The sequence below is a fragment of the Hordeum vulgare genome, chromosome 3H (assembly GCF_904849725.1).
Source record: "Hordeum vulgare subsp. vulgare chromosome 3H, MorexV3_pseudomolecules_assembly, whole genome shotgun sequence".
NCBI lineage: Eukaryota > Viridiplantae > Streptophyta > Magnoliopsida > Poales > Poaceae > Hordeum > Hordeum vulgare.
Genome location: NC_058520.1, coordinates 399,085,235 through 399,106,726, shown reverse-complemented (window position 1 = coordinate 399,106,726; position 21,492 = coordinate 399,085,235). Strand labels below are relative to the sequence as shown.

General features: G+C 45.3%; 2 protein-coding genes across 2 annotated transcripts; one reads left to right on the top strand and one right to left on the bottom strand.

Moving 5' to 3' along the window:
* Positions 1-12,888: 12,888 nt before the first annotated feature.
* LOC123443978 (transcription factor GTE4-like) lies at positions 12,889-16,955 on the top strand. Its single transcript, XM_045120561.1, has 2 exons — positions 12,889-13,553; positions 16,503-16,955. The coding sequence occupies exons 1-2, from the start codon at positions 12,933-12,935 to the stop codon at positions 16,530-16,532; spliced, it is 651 nt and encodes a 216-aa protein (XP_044976496.1). The 5' UTR covers positions 12,889-12,932; the 3' UTR covers positions 16,533-16,955.
* A 1,119-nt stretch (positions 16,956-18,074) lies between these two features.
* Positions 18,075-20,710, bottom strand: LOC123443979 (transcription initiation factor TFIID subunit 7-like). The gene is made up of 5 exons (XM_045120562.1): positions 20,434-20,710; positions 19,135-19,268; positions 18,946-19,065; positions 18,785-18,845; positions 18,075-18,379 (listed from the first exon to the last, which is right to left on the bottom strand). Exons 1-5 carry the CDS (start codon positions 20,558-20,560, stop codon positions 18,228-18,230), a joined length of 594 nt encoding a protein of 197 aa, XP_044976497.1. The 5' UTR covers positions 20,561-20,710; the 3' UTR covers positions 18,075-18,227.
* Positions 20,711-21,492: the final 782 nt, after the last annotated feature.

Here is a 21,492-nt window from a genome sequence, read left to right as displayed (position 1 = left end):
CCTCCCCGCCACTGGTTGTCGGAACGGCTCATAGAAGGGAGATAAATCCACAAGCTCTCCTGTGAAGCCTAGAGGGGAAATTTGCCCTAACCGCCTAGAGTCTAGAGTTGGGGAAAGAAACAAGAGGAAGTACGCTACATGGCGTGTTGGCGCCCTATAAAAAAGAAGACATTACACCCAAAGGCCTTTAATATTTACAATGGGATTGACATAGCGCATCCGTCACTTGTCGCAAGTAGAGAGTTTTGATGAGATTCATGTAAAACAGAAAACCTGGAGAATGGACAAAAAACCTGCGTGAAAAGATAAAAACTCAAACAAAACAAAAAAGAAGAAAAACGAGAAAAAGCCCTTGTGAAGGGAGCATATTTTTTCAAGCGCACAATACTCCATAGACGCGTTCCTCCTTCAAGCTATCACGTGCTAGCTTACCAGTCCCTATCACTGACTCATCCAACCATTTGACGTATCATATATAAGCGATAACAGAAATGCAGTGGCAGGACTAGCCCGGGGTCTCATTCTAAAGAAATATTTAGATGCGCACCTAGAGAGGGGTTCACGGGGATATGGAAAGCTAGAATTTCGGCAAAGACTTGAAAAATCTTATGGCAAGTGGCCAGAAACCGAATACCTAGTGGGGACGAGGTTCAAAAGAGATAAATGCAAGACAATGGTCAAATGTGTTTGGTGCGGTGAAGACGAGGATTGCGACGATATCCTTTTTTGATGCATCATCGCACGATTCGCGTAAAGCATGGTGTCGGAAGCCACCGGGTGCGCTTGGAACACAACCAGTTTGCATGACTTGCGTAATTTTATCCAAGGGATTAAAAAGAGGGGTCGACGTCTTGTGTGGGTGGGGTTGTTGGAATTATGCGCTAGAGGCAATGATAAATATAGTTATTATTATAATTCCTGTATCAAGATAATCATTTATTATCCATGCTATAATTGTATTGAATGAAGACTCATTTACATGTGTGGATACATAGACAAAACACTGTCCCTAGCAAGCCTCTAGTTGGCTAGCCAGTTGATCAAACATAGTCAGTGTCTTCTGATTATGAACAAGGTGTTGTTGCTTGATAACTGGATCACGTCATTAGGAGAATCACGTGATGGACTAGACCCAAACTAATAGACGTAGCATGTTGATCGTGTCATTTTGTTTCTACTGTTTTCTGCGTGTCAAGTACTTGTTCCTATGACCATGAGATCATATAACTCACTAACACCGGAGGAATCCTTTGTGTGTATCAAACGTCGCAACGTAACTGGGTGACTATAAAGATGCTCTACAGGTATCTCCGAAGGTGTTCGTTGAGTTAGTATGGATCAAGACTGGGATTTGTCACTCCGTGTGACGGAGAGGTATCTTGGGGCCCACTCGGTAATACAACATCACAGACAAGCCTTGCAAGCAATGTGACTTAGTGTAAGTTGCGGGAACTTGTATTACGGAACGAGTAAAGAGACTTGCCGGTAAACGAGATTGAAATAGGTATACGGATACTGACGATCGAATCTCGGGCAAGTAACATACCGAAGGACAAAGGGAATGGCATACGGGATTATATGAATCCTTGACACTGAGGTTCAAACGATAAGATCTTCGTAGAATATGTAGGATCCAATATGGGCATCCAGGACCCGCTATTGGATATTGACCGACGAATCTCTCGGGTCATGTCTACATAGTTCTCGAACCCGCAGGGTCTGCACACTTAAGGTTCGACGTTGTTTTATGCGTATTTGAGTTATATGGTTGGTTACCGAATGTTGTTCGGAGTCCCGGATGAGATCATAGACGTCACGAGGGTTTCCGGAATGGTCCGGAAACAAAGATTGATATATAGGATGACCTCATTTGATTACCGGAAGGTTTTCGGAGTTACCGGGAATGTACCGGGAATGACGAATGGGTTCCGGGAGTTCACCGGGGGGGCAACCCACCCCGGGGAAGCCCATAGGCATTGGGGGTGGCACACCAGCCCTTAGTGGGCTGGTGGGACAGCCCAAAAGAGCCCTATGCGCCATAGGAAGAAAAATCAAAGAGAAAAGAAAAAAAAGAGGAGGTGGGAAAAGGGGGAAGGACTCCTCCTTCCAAACCTAGTTGGACTCGGTTTGGAAGGGGAGGGCTGCCCCCCTTGGCTCGGCCGAAGCCCTTAGGGGTCCTTGGACCCCAAGGCAAGGCTCCCCCTCTTCCCCCTATATATACGGAGGTTTTAGGGCTGATTTGACACAACTTTGCCACGGCAGCCCGATCACATATCTCCACGGTTTTACCTCTAGATCGCGTTTCTGCAGAGCTCGGGCGGAGCCCTCCTGAGACGAGATCATCACCAACCTCCGGAGCGCCGTCACGCTGCCGGAGAACTCTTCTACCTCTCCGTCTCTCTTGCTGGATCAAGAAGGCCGAGATCATCGTCGAGTTGTACGTGTGCTGAACGCGGAGGTGCCGTCCGTTCGGCACTAGATCGTGGGACTGATCGCGGGGCGGATCGAGGGACGTGAGGACGTTCCACTACATCAACCGCATTCACTAACGCTTCTGTTGTACGGTCTACAAGGGTACGTAGATCACACATCCCCTCTCGTAGATGGACATCGCCATGATAGGTCTTCGTGCGCGTAGGAAATTTTTTGTTTCCCATGCGACGTTCCCCAACAGTGGCATCATGAGCTAGGTTCATGCGTAGATGTCTTCTCGAGTAGAACACAAAAGTTTTTGTGGGCAGTGATGTGCGTTTTGCTGCCCTCCTTAGTCTTTTCTTGATTCCGCGGTATTGTTGGATCGAAGCGGCTCGGACCGACATTACTCGTACGCTTACGAGAGACTGGTTTCATCGCTACGAGTAATTCCGTTGCTCAAAGATGACTCGCGGGTGTCAGTTTCTCCAACTTTAGTTGAATCGGATTTGACCGAGGAGGTCCTTGGATGAGGTTAAATAGCAACTCATATATCTCTGTTGTGGTGTTTGCGTAAGTAAGATGTGATCCTACTAGATACCCATGGTCACCACGTAAAACATGCAACAACAAAATTAGAGGACGTCTAACTTGTTTTTGCAGGGTATGCTTGTGATGTGATATGGCCAACGATGTGATGTGATATATTGGATGTATGAGATGATCATGTTGTAATAGATAATATCGACTTGCACGTCGATGGTACGGCAACCGGCAGGAGCCATAGGGTTGTCTTTATACTAACATTTGTGCTTGCAGATGCGTTTACTATTTTGCTAGGATGTAGCTTTAGTAGTAATAGCATGAGTAGCACGACAACCCCGATGGCGACACGTTGATGGAGATCATGGTGTGGCGCCGGTGACAAGAAGATCGTGTCGGTGCTTTGGTGATGGAGATCAAGGAGCACGTGATGATGGTCATATCATGTCACTTATGAATTGCATGTGATGTTAATCCTTTTATGCACCTTATTTTGCTTAGAACGACGGTAGCATTATGAGGTGATCTCTCACTAAAATTTCAAGACGAAATTGTGTTCTCCCCGACTGTGCCCCGTTGCTACAGTTCGTCGTTTCGAGACACCACGTGATGATCCGGTGTGATAGACTCAAGGTTCACATACAACGGGTGCAAAATAGTTGCGCACGCGGAACACTCGGGTTAAGCTTGACGAGCCTAGCATGTGCAGACATGGCCTCGGAACACATGAGACCGAAAGGTCGATCATGAATCATATAGATGATATGATTAGCATAGGGATGCTTACCACTGAAACTATACTCAACTCACGTGATGATCGGACTTGAGCTAGTGTAAGTGGATCATGAACCACTCAAATGACTAGAGAGATGTACTTTTTGAGTGGGAGTTTAGCAAATAATTTGATTAAGTTAAACTCTAAATATCTTGAACATAGTCTAAGTCCACTTTGAATATATTTGTGTTGTAGATCATGGCTCACGCGACAGTCACCCTGAATTTTAATACGTTCCTAGAGAAAGCTAAGTTGAAAGATGATGGAAGCAACTTTGTAGACTCGGCTCGTAATCTTAAGCTAACCTTACAAGCTGGGAAGAAGGATTATGTCCTTAATGCTGCGCTAGGAGATGAACCACCCGCTACGGCTGATCAGGATGTTAAGAACGCTTGGTTAGCACGTAAGGAGGACTACTCAGTAGTTCAATGTGCAGTCTTTTATGGCTTAGAACCGGGACTTCAACGTCGCTTTGAGCGTCATGGAGCATTTGAGATGTTCCAGGAGTTGAAGTTTATGTTTCAGAAGAACGCCCGGATCGAGAGGTATGAGACCTCCGATAAATTCTATGCTTGCAAGATGGAGGAGAACTCGTCTGTCAGTGAACATGTGCTCAAAATGTCTGGGTACTCAAACCGTCTAGCTGAGCTGGGGATTGAACTCCCGCAAGAAGCTATCACTGACAGAATCCTTCAATCACTGCCGCCAAGCTATAAAGGCTTTGTGTTGAACTACAACATGCAAGGGATGAACAAGTCTCCCGGCGAGTTGTTTGCGATGCTAAAAGTCGCAGAGTCTGAACTCCGTAAAGAGCATCAAGTGTTGATGGTGAATAAGACCACTAGTTTCAAGAGAAACGGCAAAGGCAAGAAGGGTAATTCAAAGAAGAGCGGCAAGCCTGTTGCCAATCCGACGAAGAAACCCAAAGCTGGACCTAAGCCTGAAACAGAGTGTTACTATTGCAAGGGTATGGGTCACTGGAAGCGCAATTGCCCCAAGTATCTGGCTGATAAGAAGGCGGCCAAAGAAAAATCAGGTATATTTGATATACATGTTATTAATGTGTACTTAACCGGCTCTCGTAGTAGTGCCTGGGTATTCGATACCGGTTTTGTTGCTCATATTTGCAACTCGAAACAGGAACTGCGGAATAGACGAAGGCTGGCGAAAGATGAAGTGACGATGCGCGTAGGAAATGGTTCCAAGGTTGATGCAATCGCCGTCGGCACTGTTTCACTTCAATTACCATCAGGATTTGTTATGAACTTGAATCATTGTTATTTAGTGCCTGCGTTGAGCATGAACATTATATATGGATCTTGTTTATTGCGAGACGGTTACTCTTTTAAGTCAGAGAATAATGGTTGTTCTATTTCTATGAGTAACATCTTTTATGGTCATGCACCCATTGTGAGAGAGTTGTTCATATTGAATCTTGATAGTGATACACACATACATAACATTGAGACCAAAATAGTTAGATTTAACAATGATAGCGCCATATTTTTGTGGCACTACCGCTTAGGTCATATTGGTGTAAAGCGCATGAAGAAACTCCATGCCGATGGACTTTTGGAGTCACTTGACTTTGATTCACTTGACACGTGCGAACCATGCCTCATGGGCAAGATGACTAAAACTCCGTTCTCCGGAACAATGGAGCGTGCAAGTGACTTGTTGGAAATCATACATACCGATGTGTGTGGTCCGATGAGCGTAGAGGCACGCGGCGGATATCGTTATTTTCTCACCTTCACTGACGATTTGAGTAGATATGGTTATGTCTACTTAATGAAGCATAAGTCTGAAACATTTGAAAAGTTCAAGCAATTTCAGAGTGAAGTTGAAAATCATCGTAACAAGATCAAGTTCCTACGGTCTGATCGTGGGGGTGAATATCTGAGTTTCGAGTTTGGTGCTCACTTAAGACAATGTGGAATTGTTTCACAGTTAACACCGCCTGGAACACCACAGCGTAATGGTGTGTTCGAACGTCATAATCATACTTTATTAGAGATGGTGCGATCTATGATGTCTCTTACCGATTTGCCGTTATCGTTTTGGGGCTATGCATTAGAAACAGCTGCATTCACTTTAAATAGGGCACCATCAAAATCCGTTGAGACGACACCATACGAACTGTGGTATGGCAAAAGGCCAAACTTGTTGTTTCTTAAAGTTTGGGGATGTGATGCTTATGTCAAAAAGCTTCAGCCTGAAAAGCTGGAACCCAAAGCGGAAAATTGCATCTTCATAGGTTACCCAAAAGAGACAGTTGGGTACACCTTCTATCTCAAACCCGAGGGCAAAGTGTTTGTTGCTAAAAACGGAGCTTTTCTCGAGAAGGAGTTTCTCTCGAGAGAATTGAGTGGGAGGAAGATAGAACTTGACGAGGTTGTCGAACCTCTCATCCCTCTGGATGGTGGCGCAGGGCAAGGGGAAACCTCTGTCGTTGCGACGCCGGTTGAGGAGGAAGTTAATGATGATGATCATGAAACTCCGGTTCAAGTTTCTGTCGAACCACGCAGGTCGACGAGACCACGTGCTGCTCCAGAGTGGTACGGTAATCCCGTCTTATCAATCATGTTGTTAGACAACAATGAACCTGCAAATTATGAAGAAGCAATGGTGGGCCCAGATTCCAACAAATGGCTAGAAGCCATGAAGTCCGAGATAGGATCCATGTATGAGAACAAAGTATGGACTTTGGAAGTACTACCTGAGGGCCGCAAGGCTATTCAGAACAAATGGATCTTTTAGAGGAAGACAGACGTTGACGGCAATGTGACCGTTTATAAAGCTCGACTTGTGGCAAAGGGTTTTTCACAAGTTCAAGGAGTTGACTACGATGAGACATTCTCACCCGCAGCGATGCTTAAGTCCGTCAGAATCATGTTAGCAATAGCTGCATTTTTCGATTATGAAATCTGGCAGATGGATGTCAAAACGGCGTTCCTTAATGGTTTCCTTAAGGAAGAGTTGTATATGATGCAACCCGAAGGTTTTGTCGATCCTAAGAATGCTAACAAGGTGTGCAAGCTCCAGCGATCCATTTATGGACTGGTGCAAGCATCTCGGAGTTGGAACAAACGCTTTGATGAGGTGATCGAAGCATTTGGTTTTATACAAGTGGTTGGAGAATCTTGTATTTACAAGAAAGTGAGTGGGAGCTCTGTGGCGTTTCTAATATTATATGTGGATGACATATTGCTGATTGGAAACAACGTGGAGTTTTTTGGAGAGCATAAAGGATTATTTGAATAAAAGTCTCTCTATGAAGGACCTAGGAGAAGCTGCTTACATTCTAGGCATTAAGATCTACAGGGATAGATCAAAACGCCTGATAGGACTTTCACAAAGCACATACCTTGATAAAGTTTTGAAGAGGTTCAAAATGGAACAGTCCAAGAAAGGGTTCTTGCCAGTTTTACAAGGTACGAGATTGAGTAAGACTCAGTGCCCAGCAACTGATGAGGATAGAGAGCATATGCGCTCCGTCCCCTATGCTTCAGCCATAGGTTCTATCATGTATGCAATGCTGTGCACTAGACCGGACATTAGCCAGGCCATAAGTATGGCAGGTAGGTTCCAGAGTAATCCAGGAGTGGATCACTGGACGGCGGTCAAGAATATCCTGAAGTACCTGAAAAGGACTAAGGAGATGTTTCTCGTGTATGGAGGTGACGAAGAGCTCGCCGTAAAAGGTTACGTCGATGCAAGCTTTGACACAGATCCGGACGACTCTAAGTCGCAAACCGGATACGTATTTATTCTTAATGGGGTGCGGTAAGCTGGTGCAGTTCCAAGCAAAGCGTCGTAGCAGATTCTACATGTGAAGCGGAGTACATGGCTGCCTCGGAGGCGGCTAAGGAGGGTGTCTGGATGAAGCAGTTCATGATGGATCTTGGAGTGGTGCCAAGCACACTGAATCCAATAACCTTGTTCTGTGACAACACGGGTGCCATTGCCTTAGCAAAGGAACCACAGTTTCACAAGAAGTCCAGACACATCAAACGACGCTTCAACCTCATCCGCGACTACGTCGAAGGGGAGGACGTAAATATATGTAAAGTGCACACGGATCTGAATGTAGCAGACCCGCTGACTAAACCTCTTCCACGGGTAAAGCATGATCAACACCAGAACTGTATGGGTGTTAGATTTATTACAATGTAATTCGCATGATGATGTGAGGGCTAGATTATTGACTCTAGTGCAAGTGGGAGACTGTTGGAATTATGCCCTAGAGGCAATGATAAATATAGTTATTATTATAATTCCTGAATCAAGATAATCGTTTATTATCCATGCTATAATTGTATTGAATGAAGACTCATTTACATGTGTGGATACATAGACAAAACACTGTCCCTAGCAAGCCTCTAGTTGGCTAGTCAGTTGATCAAAGATAGTCAGTGTCTTCTGATTATGAACAAGGTGTTGTTGCTTGATAACTGGATCGCGTCATTAGGAGAATCATGTGATGGACTAGACCCAAACTAATAGATGTAGCATGTTGATCGTGTCATTTTGTTGCTACTATTTTCTGCGTGTCAAGTATTTGTTCCTATGACCATGAGATCATATAACTCACTAACACCGGAGGAATACTTTGTGTGTATCAAACGTCGCAACATAACTGGGTGACTATAAAGATGCTCTACAGGTATCTCCGAAGGTGTTCGTTGAGTTAGTATGGATCAAGACTGGGATTTGTCACTCCGTGTGACGGAGAGGTATCTCGGGGCCAACTCGGTAATACAACATCACACACAAGCCTTGCAAGCAATGTGACTTAGTGTAAGTTGCGGGATCTTGTATTACGAAACGAGTAAAGAGACTTGCCGGTAAACGAGATTGAAATAGGTATACGGATACTGACGATCGAATCTCGGGCAAGTAACATACCGAAGGACAAAGGGAATGACATACGGGATTATATGAATCCTTGACACTGAGGTTCAAACGATAAGATCTTCATAGAATATGTAGGATCCAATATGGGCATCCAGGTCCCGCTATTGGATATTGACCGAGGAATCTCTCGGGTCATGTCTACATAGTTCTCGAACCCGCGGGGTCTGCACACTTAAGGTTCGACGTTGTTTTATGCGTATTTGAGTTATATGGTTGGTTACCGAATGTTGTTCGGAGTCCCGGATGAGATCACGGACGTCACGAGGGTTTCCGGAATGGTCCGGAAACGAAGATTGATATATAGGATGACCTCATTTGATTACCGGAAGGTTTTCGTGTTGGGGAACGTCGCATGGGAAACAAAAAATTTCCTACGCGCACGAAGACCTATCATGGTGATGTCCATCTACGAGAGGGGATTTCCGATCTACGTACCCCTATAGATCGCACAGCAGAAGCGTTAAGAAATGCGGTTGATGTAGTGGAACGTCCTCACGTCCCTCGATCCGCCCCGCGAACCGTCCCACGAACCGTCCCGCGATCCGTCCCACTATCCGCTCCGATCTAGTGCAGAACGGACGACACCTCCGCGTTCAGCACACATACAGCTCGACGATGATCTCGGCCTTCTTGATCCACCAAGAGAGACGGAGAGGTAGATGAGTTCTCCGGCAGCGTGACGGCGCTCCGGAGGTTGGTGGTGATCTAATCTCAGCAGGGCTTCGCCCGAGCTCCGTAGAAACGCGGTCTAGAGGAAAAACCGTGGAGGTATGTGGTCGGGCTGCCGTGGCAAAAGTTGTCTCAAATCAGCCCTAATACCTCAGTATATATAGGAGGGAGGGGGAGGGAAGAGGCAGCCTCAAACCCTCAAGGTTTGGCCGAAATTGGAGGTGGAGGAGTCCTACTCCAATCCTACTTGGAGTAGGATTCCACCTTCCCACTTGGAAACTCTTTCCACCTTGTGTTTTTTCCTTCTCAAACCTTATGGGCCTTAGTGGGAACTTATTCCAGCCCACTAGGGGCTGGTTTATCTCTTCCCATTGCCCATGAGACCCCTTGGGGCGTGACACCCCTCTCGATGGTCCCCGGCACCCCTCCCGGCACTCTCGGTACACTACCGATGAGCCCGAAACTTTTCCGGTGACCAAAACAGGACTTCCTATATATCAATCTTTACCTCCGGACCATTCCGGAGCTCCTAGTGACGTCCTGGATCTCATCCGGGACTCCGAACAACATTCAGTAACCAACCATATAACTCAAATACGCATAAAACAACGTCGAACCTTAAGTGTGCAGACCCTGCGGGTTCGAGAACTATGTAGACATGACCCGAGTGACTCCTCGGTCAATATCCAATAGCGGGACCTGGATGTCCATATTGGATCCCACATATTCTATGAAGATCTTATCGTTTGAACCTCAGTGCCAAGGATTCATATAATCCCGTATGTCATTCCCTTTGTCCTTCGGTATGTTACTTGCCCGAGATTCGATCGTCAGTATCCGCATACCTATTTCAATCTCGTTCACCGGCAAGTCTTTTTACTCGTTCCGTAATACAAGATCCCACAACTTACACTAAGTCACATTGCTTGCAAGGCTTGTGTGTGATGTTGTATTACCGAGTGGGCCCCGAGATACCTCTCCGTCACACGGAGTGACAAATCCCAGTCTCGATCTATACTAACTCAACGAACACCTTCGGAGATACCTGTAGAGCATATTTATAGTCACCCAGTTACGTTGCGACGTTTGATACACAGAAAGCACTCCTCCGGTGTCAGTGAGTTATATGATCTCATGGTCATAGGAACAAATACGTAAAACACGCAGAAAACAGTAGCAACAAAATGACACGATCAACATGCTCCGTCTATTAGTTTGGGTCTAGTCCGTCACATGATTCTCCTAATGATGTGATCCCGTTATCAAGTAACAACACTTGCCTATGGCCAGGAAACCTTGACCATCTTTGATCAACGAGCTAGTCAACTAGAGGCTTACTAGGGACAGTGTTTTGCCTATGTATCCACACATGCACTGTGTTTCCAATCAATACAATTATAGCATGGATAATAAACGATTATCACGAACAAAGAAATATAATAATAACTAATTTATTATTGCCTCTAGGGCATATTTCCAACATTTCGGAGTTACCGGGAATGTACCGGGAATGACGAATGGGTTCCGGGAGTTCACCGGGGGGGCAACCCACCCCGGGGAAGCCCATAGGCATTGGGGGTGGAGTACCAGCCCTTACTGGGCTGGTGGGACAGCCCAAAAGAGCCCTATGCGCCATAGGAAGAAAAATCAAAGAGAAAAAAAAGAGGAGGTGGGAAAAGGGGGAAGGACTCCTCCTTCCAAACCTAGTTGGACTCGGTTTGGAAGGGGAGGGCTGCCCCCCTTGGCTCGGCCGAAGCCCTTAGGGGTCCTTGGACCCCAAGGCAAGGCTCCCCCTCTTCCCCCTATATATACGGAGGTTTTAGGGCTGATTTGACACAACTTTGCCACGGCAGCCCGACCACATATCTCCACGGTTTTACCTCTAGATCGCGTTTCTGCGGAGCTCGGGCGGAGCCCTGCTGAGACGAGATCATCACCAACCTCCGGAGCGCCGTCACGCTGCCGAAGAACTCTTCTACCTCTCCGTCTCTCTTGCTGGATCAAGAAGGCCGAGATCATCGTCGAGTTGTACGTGTGCTGAACGCGGAGGTGTCGTCCGTTCGGCACTAGATCGTGGGACTGATCGCGGGACGGTTCGCGGGGCGGATCGAGGGACGTGAGGACGTTCCACTACATCAACCACGTTCACTAACGCTTCTGTTGTACGGTCTACAAGGGTACGTAGATCACACATCCCCTCTCGTAGATGGACATCACCATGATAGGTCTTCGTGCGCGTAGGAAAATTTTTGTTTCCCATGCGACGTTCCCCAACAGGGGTTCACCACGTTGGCTTGATCACTCTGGACAGCTCGTAACAAAGACCAGGTGGAAGGGCAGACAATCAGTCTTTCCATAGATCTCATGTACAAACATGTTGTTATGTTGCAGCTATGGTAGTTATTGGCGAGGCACAAGGATCGACCATTGCTTAGCTACACTGACAAGCGTTGTGTCAAATGCCGACTTCTTCGAGAGGCGTCTTGTCGAGCTGCCACAGACTAGGGGGCTATTTCTTTTCGTGTTTCCATTGAAGGGCTTCAAGGCTTGGGAGCTACCTCGATGCGGGTTCCTGTCGTTGGCACGCACTCTCGCTCGTTGCCATTCTTGACATGCATCACTTATTTCTTGTATTTTCACGTTTTAACACCGTTATTAATTTTTGAACCCCTACTTCTCGTTTGAACCGTTTTTTTCTGTAAACCTAAAGGCCTTGTTCTTAAGGTTGGGCAAGCGCCTATTATCAATAAAAAGAATAAAATGAAACATGAAGGAAGCATGAAGGGTAGTTCTTGCGTATTCACACATGTGCTTTGCTCCTATCATTGCAATGATTGGGTACATCCATGCACCGACCATCACAAAATTATATTTCTAGATACATCAATATTTGCTCACTTCAATATCGGGATTAATTGTTGTTATCTAAATATTTATTGAAAGATGTGTGATGAGAGAAAATTAGATTCTAGAGATGGTTGATAAGACAGGTTTATCTTAAACCTTACAAGCAATTTAGAGACGACAATAAAAACATATCCACAATGATTATGTCTTAACCTTATTTTTAATAATAATTACCTATTTCTTAAAACACGATGAGACATATATTATGCTAAAAGAACATCTTTTAAATAAAAGAATACATGATTTTTTTTATGATTTCTTTCTCCTTCACCTCAACGTTTATCCTACATGACACTCCTAAGATTTAGTACAGTATCATTGTACATGATGGCACAGTTGAAAGCATCGGTGATTAAAAAACGTTTAGGCCCTGCTTGGATTACCGTTTTCAATCGTATTCGGCTGGTTTAGAATACACGCGAACTGGTCTTTTTTGTTTTCAGGCAGAAAATTAGCTATGACTGATAATTCACATCTGTAAAGTAAATCCAGGTGTAGAAATTTACATCATTCCAAGCGGGGACAGAACACAACCTTAGTTTGGAAACCCCGAAGAAGATGGGTGGTGATTTGAGGAAGTAAATCTGACGGTCCACAATAATTTGATCCAAGGGCATGCACAGTAGTCTCATTCCTTGGGCGGGTAGCCCATAACATCCGGATTCGTGGTTTGAAATTGACTCCCACCCAAATCCTCTCGGCCGGCCCTATGCCGTCCCAAAGCAGCACGCCAGTAGCGCCGCCCGGTTTCCCCAAGAAACCTATGCACTACCTTCCCGCCGCCGATCTTCCCCGCGCCCTTGAACGCTGCCGCAGGCTGCTGGACAAGCTGCTGCAACATGAGGACGGGTGGGTGTTCGCCAAGCCGGTGGATACACACAGCCTCGACCTCCGCGACTACCTCTCCGTCATTGCCGAACCCATGGATCTCGGCACCGTCAGCCGCCGCCTTGAATTGCGTCGCTACCCGAACCTGCTCTCCTTTGCCAAGGATGTCCGGCGTACCTTCAGCAACGCCATGACCTACAACAACAAGGGAGATGATGTGTATGAGAGTGCTGCTAAGCTCTCTCGCATCTTCGAGTCAGGGTGGGCCTCCATTTTGGCGGCGCTCCCGTCGCCGCCGCCGGTCGCTGAGCGCAGGGCAAGGCTCAAGGATGAGCTGCCGCAGCTGCCGGTGGACTTGCAGGGGAAAGCGGTCGTCATTATGAAGGACATAGGCGGGTGGATCCAGGAGGTGGATGGGAGGGTTGAGGTGGATTTCGACAAGGCCGACGAGGCGACTCTTGACAAGCTCGAGTGGCTGCTCGCTCTCGCCGCCATGAAGCTGGTAACTATTGCGTCCATTTGGAGTCCTTATGGTTCTGATTTGGCAGCATAATTTTGCAATGCTCGGTAGCAATCTTGTCCAAAGCGATCATCTTTATTGCAATGCTGTTTAGCAATCTTGTCCAAACGTGCTCGTCTAGGCTGTGTTAAAGATGGAAACCTAGTTTTGACGATATAATAAGAAGTCCAGGGTGTCAGGTTGTACCAGTGTGAAGAAATTCCCATTTGGGGGACAGAAAGGTGAATTTCGTCATTTCGGAATTGGTAGTGATATTGTCACCATGCCTTTCTGGAAGAGTGAATTGCATTGTTGATACAAGAAGTTCAGTTTTATACATCAAGTATCAAATTTTACACCTGGGTAGATGATGCTGCATATCCGATCAAAAAGAGTGTCGTGGTTTTATTTCAAATTTGTAATAAAACCACGACACTTATTTTTGATCGGAGGGAGTACAAAACAGCCCGACCCACTCACGCGACGCTGATGTGGAATGCCACGTTGATCTGGAGCATTTGAGCTGTATTTTTCGCGCGTGAGTGACACGTGAGGGCGAGGGGAACGGACGTGTCAGAGGGAATTAGTTGTGGTTGTGGACTGTAGTTTTTTGTGCTCTTTGCAGTTCGTTATGTTGATTTCAATTAGGTTTTTTCATGCTCTTGATTAATCTCTCTGTAATTGGTAGTTAATGGCACAAATTTGTAGTTGATTTGCGAATGCTGTATGGTATTAAGTGGTAAATGTATCAGTAGTTTCCTGTTTTCGTAGATTGCTCTGTTAGGATTACAATTCCCTTTTTCACATATGTTCATGCAAATACTTAGAAAGTTAAATCTTGCAATGTAAGCAATGATGTTCATCAGTTCACTTTGGAAATACATCACCATGGTTTTTTTTTTTGGCAAGACGTGCACTTCACCAATGCCATGTGCAGCGCCCCCTCTTGCTTCGCCCTCCGCCTCGCTATTCATCCATGGTGTCGTCCCTGGGTTGAGTGAGTGGGATAGGAGACATGTCCGAGAGGGGTGGCATGAGTGCCGCCGCTTGATTTGGGGACAAGAGGAACGGCGATTGGGCTAGGGATTTGACGTCCAATTTGAGAATTTAGGTCCAGTGGCTATTCTGAAGATTAAATGATCAAGGAGGACCAAATTAATAAGTTGCAACTGCAAGTTTTCAAAAAACTACATGGCGTGCCACGTTGGCTCACGTGGTTGGACTGAGCTGTTTTGTGCAACCTCTGTTCATTAATATAAGACATTTTTTAGACTTATGGTAAGTAAAAAAAATGTCTTATACTAACGAACAGAGGGAGTACTCAAGTGTAAAAATGTCTGGAACTGAACTTTCTCGACAATTTCTTGTATTAATAGTGTAATTCGCTCTTTCGGGGATTTCACCTATTAGATTTCGTGTGGACGAACCAGATTGGCTGCAGTTCATCCTGCACATAGCCCTTGGATCAGAAATTGAACACTCTCATCAAGGAGTTGTTTCTTTTGATTGTTGGAGTTTGTGCTTTGTGATTCTTCCCTCATGTAGCTAATTGGACGGTGCAGGCGCCCTACAGTCCCACTGCTACTGTTGAGGTGTACACCATAAACATATTGTCCACTGTAAATGTAACTGGTGCACCACCCATTTTTTCTGATCAAAGATGCGGGTGGAGGTTTTCGTTGTTTTCTGTGGCATGCGTTAGTGATAATATTAGATTGGCGTGGGAAATTTACTCCAAAGAATTTATGAGCTATCTAGAGAGACGCAGTAAAATATGTTATTCCAGCCTTTAGAATGCCATGTGATACTTTGTTTTTTCTGAGGAACATACACAGGATGATTATGATTGTTTGAGATCCTCCTAAAGCTGTGAGAATTGAGGAGTAGGCATATTGTTTTTGGCTTATTCACGAGATGTGAAATACCTGAATGTTTTGGATCTTGTTAGTATAATCCTTGTGTCATGTAGAATAGTAGTATAGGTCTGGTCTGGTAGTTTTCCTTAGCTATCAAGATAAGCTTGCTGCCTGACAACTAGTAGCAGCAGCCAACTTTGTTTTGTCTGGAATGCTGAGAGATAACGAGACTTTCATTTTCATTGAAGTATGATGATTTCAAGTTTTCAACCATAGTCACCGGGACCTGAAGCTACTACCTCTGGTACTCATCAGAGAGCTCCCAAATATACCTGGATTAGAATGAAATTGTTATCTAACTCAAGAATAAAGAGCTTTATTGCTGGGTCATTGACCTGGATTAACCGGCTTTGCAACCAAATCCAGAAGAACACTAAGTCACTAACCATCTCATCAACCCACAATTTTAGTCGACCGTGAATCTGTCACAACTTCCAATGGTTGTACATTGTGAACGAAGGGAGCTTTTGACATAATGTTTCACTTCAAAATACTAATGTTGCTGAGTATAGTCTGTTAGATTTTGAACTGAGAGTTTGTGGATGTCTACCTTGTTACTGACTTATGTTTTGAGTAGTCATGACCGCTACACTAGTTGATTTGGTGTTTTGAGCTTGAAAACCTACTGTTCTTTTGTACGCACTGATGGAAAGGAAATCTACCTCAAATACCAGTTTGTAGTCATATTATGCACGGGGAGTTGCTGCATGTCTGCTACTCGCATTTACAACTGCTGTTAGAATGCTTTGAAGCATTAACCATACTAATTTTTGTACTTGAGATTGTGATTCTTATGCTTAGGTTTCTTTGTTTCCCTTATTTTGTGAAGTGCTCTCCTGATAGTTGACACTTTTGACATGACCATATCTTTCCTTCTAGTTGTAATGTTTTCCTAGACATCACACCGACAACTATTGCTAGGATGTTTTGAAGGAGTATAAATAAATGCAGACACTTTTGACATAATCATATCTTTGCTTCTAGTTGTAATATTTTGTTTTGCCTTGGATCACGATGTTGCCCTTTTTGGTTGCAGGAGGCAGGAGCGCTGGATAATCAAATTTGATGCGGCGCTGCATGATTTTACCACCATCAATTGTTTCTCGGTGCCAGAACGCTGCTGACTTAAACGTGGCTTCCCTCTTTTGCGAATGAGAATGAGCATGATTTTTAAGAGGATGTGACATCGTTAGCCTAGATAACCCGACTCTGGATTTGTATGAATACCCCAGTGTCAGCGTCATTGTAATTTTGCGGTTTGCATTGATCTGGGTTATTCTGTTTGTTGGTATGATGGAATTAGACTTTAGACTTGTGATGATACTGAAGAAGTGCAAGGATGTGTGGAAATCATGTTGTTCGATTGTTCACTAAGTATTGATTTCGTGGGTGGATATTCTGCCAGCAATTGCACTGCTCAAAAGATTGGTGACAATGTAATCGAAGTATCTGGATTTGGAGAGAAAATTTAACCTGGGCCGTAACTTCAGAAAGTCTTTGTTCTAGTGATCTTTGTCTTATTTCACTTCCTAAATTCAGTACCTGGGAACAGGATCACAGACAACAGTCAAAGCCGGAAGAGCAGAAGCTCTTTTGTTTTACCAGATCAAGTGATGTCCAATGGCCAGCATTGCCCAGCGGACTGTTGCTTCGGTTTTTGGTACCGATTTGTGCCCTAATAACATTTGGCAATTCTATGCTTATTGCTATGCTTTCTTCCCAGAAGGGGCTGCTTTTTATACTGCCGGTTTAGCTGCTGTTTACTAGGCTTTATGGAACTGCCGTAATAGGGCGACGCTCAAATTTAAGTTTCCTAACTCTCCATTTGAAATTGTCTTTGATTCCTGCGCTCTTTTCTTAAACATGGTGACAGGGACGATCTGAGGAGAGGCTTTATGGAACTGCCGTAATAGGGTGACCCTCGAATTTAACTTTCCTAACTCTCCATTTGAAATTGTCTTTGCTTCCTGCGCTTCTTTCTTAAACATGGTGACAGGGACGATCTGAGGAGAGGAGCCATGATGCTGAAGGACAATGCCAACAAGATGATGAGGATCTGTGCAGCAGCACAAGAGAGTTCAGGCTAGGCTGATGGCAGGATGTGCAACTGATTTTGTTACTGGTGATGGTCTTATTTTGTTTCAGTAGGTGGTCTTTTGTTCCTGGGTTTAGTCCTGATACCTGCGGTGGCCTTGCCCCTGTGTGGGTGTTTTGCCTTGTGGTGCTCCTGCGTGGGCGTTTAAAACTGTCCTTAGGATGAATGGATTTTGGTGTCGTCAGGTGTTCTGACGACGAGCACCTGTGGTGGGTTTTCCCGCGATGCGTTGAACTTGCTTCCCCTTTCCCGCTACTTCAAACTCTGGTTCGGATGGTTGCATTTTCGTTATTCATTTAATAGAAAGGGGTTATGCCTGGCTAGAGAGAAAAAGTGAAATGCATTGAAGCTCATGAAATAGAGCTGCCACAAAATGAAGCTCATGAAATCTTCAGCATGCACAAGTGAATCTTATGAAATCAGCAACATTGCGGCACTGCAGTAATCAACGTCCCGCGGAACAAATAAGGGCTCAGCACCACCTTATGGGAGGATACGGACACTCTTCCACCAGAATGCAAAGTCATACTCTTATTATTGCTGATGAGATGATAGTCAGTACAGGAGAAGACAACAAGCGCGCGCATTCTTTGATCTGAATTGCCTTATATACATACACTGGGTTTGCTCGGCCAACTGAAGCTGCACTGTCTATTCTGGTCCACTTCAGCTGTCCGACTCATCAGAGTCGCTCCTATCAGCGTCAGCTTCTTCGCGATTTGCAGCAGGCTCTTGAACGTCAGGCTTGGGTACAGGAGCTGGTGCAGCTTTCTTGCGATCACCGCCTTCACCACGTCCAGTTGCACTAGCATTCTGGTCTACAAACAAGTTAAAGAACTTTATACGCAGACAGATTCGCATATAAACAGCGAGGTTTCCTTTTATGATGGTTTGACCCATAACCGCGATGCAGTCCTGATACAGAACACCTTTAAACAAGGCATTCCAAGTTTTGAAGGTTAGGTTTGGAAACCACTATATGTGATCACTATAACGACATGCTTAAGAGATTATCAACGTTATCCTTATCAACAAGGGAACTACATATAGATATCATGTCTTCTAACGTAAAGGGCAAGCAGTTTACTCATTAGGAAGTTGATGAGCCAATGGAAGTGCAAAGCTACCAGCTAAACAATACAGAACAAAACAAATTACTAGTCATTTGTTCTATTGCAATAAGGCAAAGCATTTGGCAAAAATCACATGGATCAAAAGGATACTGACAGGCACTCCTTGCATAATACTCATAAGATCCTTCTCAACTCGGTGAACAAGCTCTGCCTGCAAAATGAGTGTATGCAGGCTTTAGCGTCCTCATTAACAGTGTGTTCTCATCAACATTGGGAAACAAATATGGCGGAAGGTTAGTCAATTCATATACACTCAAGTCAGGCTCTCTGCGAAAACGTCGCCTGCGTGCATCCCTCATTGGAGGAGTAAGTCCATGCTTGTATTCAACTCCTTCTGGAGCAGGATCATCTTCTTCTCTTACCATTACCATCTGTTTCAGTTTAAAATGATTACAAAGCCTACAAATTAACAAGATATATACACAAATCTTCACTTTTACCTGACCAACATCAGCAGTTTTAACTAAAAAGGAATCATCATATGTCTTATATGACTCCACAACGGTTGGGAGATCCAAGAGAGATGCAGGAAACCTCTGGTTACCAATCATAAATGTGCCACTCCTTCCATCCTCTGTAGGAGCAAAAATACCATCAACCAGAAGGCAATAAGGATTAAATAAAATTCAGTTCTGCTAACAATCATAGGCTACTGTATTTTATTCTTGAAAATCAAGAGAGACCATTGCATTTTACTACTACTGTAAATGAGTGCATAAGCTGACTATGCACATAGACGGTGTTACATCAAAAGTTTGGTAATCAGCATTTGAAGGTCATAATTGCAGAGGTTGTCGAATACAAGCCTGGTATGCCACAATGAAAAGGATTAAGCTCTTTAGAGTCATATATTTACTGAATCCAAGTTTCCTTTTTATTACCGATACCAAATACTGACTGGTTTCATGGTTTTGTACAGATAAGCCAAGTTAAGCTCATCTGAGCATATGGAAATGCAATCTCAGTAACTAGTGAAGAGGGGAATAAGAATACAGACAACAATTAAGTGAGATCTTGAAATTGGTCTCGCCTCATCCGCAGGTAAGAACCCAGAATTTCAACAACTGCTAAGCTATAGAGGAACTACACAAACGTAAGCTTTCGTGTTACAGTGATATTTGATTATGTATTAGTCTGCGTCAGCAAGCAGGCTAATTTATCCTGTGTTAATGAGATGGTTGCAATTTGCAACTGACCAATCTGCTATCAACACATTCTAACCTACCTATCACTGCAAAAACAATTAGGGCATCGATAACTTCAATAGCCCTAATCACTGTTGAGCTTTGTCGATGTTAATCGGCGGCCGTCCGGCCCTGGACCATTTGCTTCAAAGTACTGCGAAAACTGACATGATAAGACTGCTGAACACACACCATGATGCCAGTCAGTGGTGCGAGATATCCCTAGGGCGGGGTACCCGCAAGGCCGATTCCACGCCCGCTGTGGCGTTCGCGCTATCCGAAACACAACCGGTAGCAATCTCTGGACGGAACGCCCCTCGGCAGCCTTCAGGGTGCCTAGTTTGAGCAGTTGGTCAAACAGCGCGCGGACGTGCTGCTCTGCCAACTACCATCTGACAATTAAGCTCCCCTTTTGCAGCGTATTCTCCGCGCTCCGCGAAATACCCGTCTCTGTTGCCCTCACAAATCCGCAGTTCTACTTCCCTACAGCAATTTCCCGCGGAAACAGCAAGTAAAATTCGCGGGGCGGGTAGGGGGGAGAGAGGCGGGGAGCACCTGAGAAGGAGAGGTCGAGGGAGGCGTCGTCGGGGTTGGAGGACGAGCCGGCGGCAGATTCGCTCATAAGACGCTCGATCCGCTCCGCCACGGATGGGGGCACGCGGAGGATGAACTGCTCGTCCATGGCAATTGGACCGCCGGGAATCCAACTCTGTGATAAGATCCCTTCCCCTTTTGTTTGCCCCGGAGAGTCCAGTTTTCCAGCTCAAACGTTTCCTTCCTCGTGAAATAAATGTGCAGTCAAGTTTACCATCTCATCATCTTGTTCATGTCCAGATTGTACAGCACCGGATGCGAAGAATGTGCAATAAAACAGTGACTCAAGTTTTGGTTCGATGGTCTGAGTCGTCTTTAGAGGATGATTCATGAAAAGATTTAGAGTTCTCGCAACAACAATTTTCTCGTGCAACGATTTGAGTACAAGCCGCTTCTCAAGAAGGAAGAAATATCAGCAATGCGAGTACGCCGGAGGCAAGCCAGGAGTCTCTAAAGACGACGACTGACGAACCTGTCGATGAAGGGATTCAGAGAAGAGACACGCCAGCGCGGGAACCTAGACGACGGCCCGTTGACAACGTGAGCCGGCCCAAGTTGAATACCGGCCGAGAGTGGGCTTGTTGTTAAATACTTTCATTCTCCTTCTGTTATACTTGCGGTTTGGACGGCGGCTTCGGCCGAGACTTGTAATTTTGAATTCCTCTGTTAGTTGTTGTGAGGGTGGTTGGGCGGAATCACACGCAACTTTATTGCTGCGACCTAGCTAGATCGAGAGCTACCTTACACTTGATATCAGATTTGGTGGTCCTGGAGCTGTCATGGCACCCGTACGTGACGCGGTGCCGTGATCGGTGGCGAGCGGCGGTGATGGACAAGCTGTCGGAAGAGGGGCGCGGCGTGTACTCGTTGGTGTGGGCGGACTTCACCGCCAATCTGGATCAGCGTTTCAAGGAGCACGGTGAGAACCTTCTTCAAGTCGTCGACAAGCTCATCCAGGCCAACACCACTACGCTCGACGGGCTATTGACGGCCCGTGTCGACGGGGTGCGGGAGGAGCTT